Source organism: Lactuca saligna, chromosome 4 (genome assembly GCF_052625555.1).
Source record: "Lactuca saligna cultivar CGN05327 chromosome 4, ASM5262555v1, whole genome shotgun sequence".
Classification (NCBI taxonomy): Eukaryota; Viridiplantae; Streptophyta; class Magnoliopsida; order Asterales; family Asteraceae; genus Lactuca; species Lactuca saligna.
The window spans coordinates 74261319-74265838 of record NC_136420.1 but is presented as its reverse complement, the minus strand read 5'-3'; the positions used below and the strand labels follow the sequence as shown (position 1 = coordinate 74265838).

Here is a 4520-nt window from a genome sequence, read left to right as displayed (position 1 = left end):
GAACTCATTACTCATTTAAAACTTTATTATTCTTTTCTTATATATATAATATAAATAAAAGTTATTATTGTTTTCTCGGTTTAATTTTTTTTTCACAATATTATTATATTTTGATGTTTTTTTTTCACCAACTTATATGTTTGTAAAGTAGAGTAAAATTCATTTTAAAAGAAAATTCAACTTTTATTTTGGGAGAAGTCAAAATGATTTTTAAAGTTTAATAAATTTAAATATTGTATCGATCACATTATATTCAATTACTTATTCAAGGAATTAATATTTGTTATATTAACTTGTTACGCATAAATTAGACACCAAAAAAAAAGACACCGATTTATTTTTGTTATTATCAAGTATTTGCAATTTACCTAAATAATTAGAGATGCCTACAGAATTCCTACGCATCCTTTTACCTACGCAATTCCTACGCTTCCCAAAATACAATTCCCCGCTACTCTAATCGTTAGTCGTGGAGTCATCCATTACTTACTCAAACAAAACCCTACGCCTAACACCGGCGATTTCCGACCTTGCTGCAACACTCCCGGTGACAATTCCCGACCAATACCTACATCGTTGACAATTTCAGGTAACCAATTTCACTTTTGCGATTTCCAGACAACCGATTGGCGACCCACATTGACAAAATAGTTGCAGGTTTCCCCTCCAGCTGTCGCTGTCGCACTCCACCACCGGCACTATCCCAAACCACCACCGTCGCTACCCCACACTCCCATCGTCGAGACCTGCAGGTATGTATTTCTATTTTAGTTTGTTCACACTTTTACAAGACTTTGATTTTTCAATTTGCTTACATTTCACAAATTTTGCCCCTGGAGAATCAATTTTAGTTTCTGTGATTTCAATTGTCTTTGTCAGCTATGCTTTCCATACTTGTAAGTTGTCCATTGTAGTATATTTCACAAATTTAGACCCAGAGAACTTGAATCATTAATCTGCAGCAATACCTGTAACTTGTCCATTTGCATATTATTGTAAGGGATTTTACCTTTAATCCCTGGAATAGGCACCATTGAAGACACTCTTCTACTAATTGAACTAAATTTGAATAAAAAAACATAATTGAAATCCTTACCTATGTAAATGTATTGTTACCATTTTCTAATATCAATAATTATCCCATAATTGGAATCCTTACCTATGTAAATGTATTGTTACAATTATCTAATATCAATAATTATCCCACCAGTGCAACATAATTAATAGAATAACTATTTAATTACAAGCGTTTTGTTATTTCAATTTCTGGAATCCATCATATAATTGCAGCAAAGAGGAAAAGTTTTAATATTTTATGCCCCATAAAAGTCATCCACATGAATGTCAAATATACCCAAACATCCATTTGTCAATAGTAAATATTTGATCCCCTTCAAACAATCAACAAAAATCCATTTATATTTTAATTTCCACAAACAACCATCGACATCCGTATCACCATAAACCACTTGATGTTCAGCAAATATTAGATGAAAAAAAAGCATAACATACTATGCTATAATTTTATATGTTTTTCCAAGTCATCAGTTATGTTTTAATCCCTTTTCAGACGCCCCATTATTCGGGTACACATGGTGGATCAAATGATGCAGATTCGAATGGCTCTCATAGGCCATTTATCACACGAAAGGGGTACAAGTAAGTCTTTTTTTAATTATTATAAATTTACTATTTTTGATGTTATAATTATCCTTATATGGTTATTTCAATATTATAGGTTTAGGAGACAAAGTATTCATCGGGCGATCGTAAAGATATTTTGGCAGTCTATAAATGAACCTTGGGTTACTTATAAAAAAACTTCGAAGGAAGTTGTCACTCAAATGTTTGAGCGTTTTAGGGTAATATATCAATTATTTATTTTTATTATCTATTTCTCATTCACTGTTATTTTGCATTTTAAACATTTACTTTTTATTTTTTACAGACACAATACCGGTGGGATCCAAATGAAGAAGGGTTAATTCATGAAGGTTTTGAGAATACACTGAAAGATCGCTACAGGGGTAGAATGAGGGATGCTAGGGAAGCATCGGCAAATTCTGCAAGAAAAGCTGGCCACGTTATCACAGAGATTAATGATAACTTTGAGATTGTTGCAAATTACAATCCTGCTGAAATACATATAGATGTTTGGCGACGTTTATGCAGGGATAGAAATCTAATACATTATTGCTTATTTTGTTGTTTTTTATTTTGTATAATATATATATATATATATATATATATATATATATATATATATATATATTACATAAATGGGACACGGATGAGTGGAAAAAGTTGTCCAAAAGCGGAAAAAACAACCGTAACACTGATTCTGGGGGGGGCAGCCAGACATACGGGTGGTAGCATTAGATTTGAGGAGCACCGTCTTAAATTGGTAAGTAATCCTAATTATAGATTTTAGTGATAAATTTTTCTTTCAACACTAATTATATCAATTATATTGTGTCGTTTATATAGAAACAGTTGACGGGTGAAGAACCCTCTTTCATTGATCTTTATTATAAGACACATTTTACTGCTGAATCAAAGAAAATATATTTTGGGGAGATAAAGAGGCGCAAGTGGATTTTGTGAATGAGACATCTAGAGTGGCGATCGTAAGTTGTCTTTATCTTTTTATATATTTACTAACATTAGTTTTTACTTTTTAGTACAATAACAAAACCTTTCTTTTGGCATGCTGTAGGAATCATATAACACATCCCTATCTAAAAAATATGGTGATGATCCGACTCAACATAATGTGAATGATCCTGAATTGTGGACCCAAACACAATTGCTTAGGAAAGGCAGGAAACAAAAAGGTTCTATCTATGGGGCAGGATACTCGGATCTGCACTTTCTGATGACGGGTGCATATTCTTATGAGTCAACTTCAGCTTCTGCTGACTTTGCAAAGTCACAACAGGAGGTACTATTATTTACATAATATATTATAGATACAAAAAATCAAGTAAAGAGGTACTTAATATGGCTGAAAAATATATGCTCATATTGGTAAGGTACATTGTTGTTACGGGTGAAAATTGAAATATGTTGTCATTATTGATATTAGGTAAAGTGCATTGTTATTATGGTTGAAAATGATACTTTGTTGTTATTATTAAATTAGGTAAAACATAATGCTATAATGAATGAAAATTATAGTATGTTGCTATTATTGATATTTGGTAAAGTAAATTGTTGTTATTGATAATAATTTAAATATATTGATATTATGGATTGGAAATGTAAAGTACAATGGTATAATGGATAAAAATATAGTATGTTATTATTATGCATATAAAAAGTTATTATTATGGATGTTAAAAACAATGTACATTTTTATTAGCAGTAGTGTGTTTTTATATTGAATTAAAAGTAAAGTACATTGCTATCATGGTTTAAAGTTGAATTACATTTACTAACTGCATGTGTTTGTCTTGCTATATTTAGGTAAATGAATTGCGACAAAAAATATCAAACATGGAACAAGCCATGGAAGAAAAGCAAAGTGAAATGAATTTGCAAATGCAATAAATGCGAAATGAAATGGAATTGCAAGTGCAACGACAATTGGCGGCTTTTATGAAATAAATTAATCCGTCCGATAATCCACCAAGTAGTTCTTAGTTTTTGTTTTAGAACACTAAATTAATGTTATGTTATTGACTTGTTCTTAGTTTTTGTAATGGTATTGTAATGGTATTTTGAGTATTTGAATGTATGAATGGCATGTTATTGACTATTTTAATGGTAATGAATGTAATGGTATTTGATTATTATTTTAATTATTTATTTGGTTTTTTTAGCAGAAAATTTGGATATTTTTTAAATTATAATTATGTAGGAATTATAAATTTAATATAGCAACAAAAATTGGTAAAAAATTCATAGAAAATTTGTAGGAAATAAATATTCAGTAGGTATTCGATAAGAAATAAAATCCAATAAAATATGTAGGTATTCTGTAGGAAAAAAAATGTTGGTAGGTAATCTGTAGGTAAAGTAGTTGGTAGGTATTCTGTAGGAAAATCAGTCGGTAGGTAATCCGTAGGTAAAGTAGTTAGTAGGTATTCTGTAGGAAAATCATTTGTAGGTAATCCGTAGGTAAAGTAGTTGGTAGGTATTCTGTAGGAAAATCATTTCGTAGGTATTCCGTAGGTAAAGTAGTTGGTAGGTATTCTGTAGGAAAATCATTTCGTAGGTATTCCGTAGGAAAATAATCTGTATGTATTTTGTAGGAGTTCCGTAGCTAAATAACCCGTAGGTAATCTGTAAGTACTCCGTAGTTAACGTGTTCCGTAGGTATTCCGTAGTTAAATTTGTAACAGAATATTCCGTAGGAAATGCGTAGGAACGTTTGTAGCTAATTTGTAGGAAAAAATTACCCACGAGGGTTTTCCCTACAAACCGTTTTTTGTAGGAAATCTGTAGGTAACGCCTTGTTCCTACGGATTTACTACCAATTATGCTGTAGGTAATTACTTAGTTTTCTAGTAGTGAACTCG

At 31.0% G+C, this 4520-nt stretch overlaps 1 protein-coding gene across 1 annotated transcript; it reads left to right on the top strand.

The window, feature by feature from the left end:
- Nucleotides 1–374: 374 nt before the first annotated feature.
- On the top strand, nucleotides 375–3794 carry LOC145042141 (uncharacterized). Its single transcript, XM_078990521.1, has 8 exons — nucleotides 375–589; nucleotides 658–752; nucleotides 1571–1659; nucleotides 1739–1862; nucleotides 1949–2404; nucleotides 2488–2627; nucleotides 2717–2941; nucleotides 3466–3794. The coding sequence occupies exons 4-6, from the start codon at nucleotides 1845–1847 to the stop codon at nucleotides 2602–2604; spliced, it is 591 nt and encodes a 196-aa protein (XP_078846647.1). The 5' UTR covers nucleotides 375–589; nucleotides 658–752; nucleotides 1571–1659; nucleotides 1739–1844; the 3' UTR covers nucleotides 2605–2627; nucleotides 2717–2941; nucleotides 3466–3794.
- Nucleotides 3795–4520: the final 726 nt, after the last annotated feature.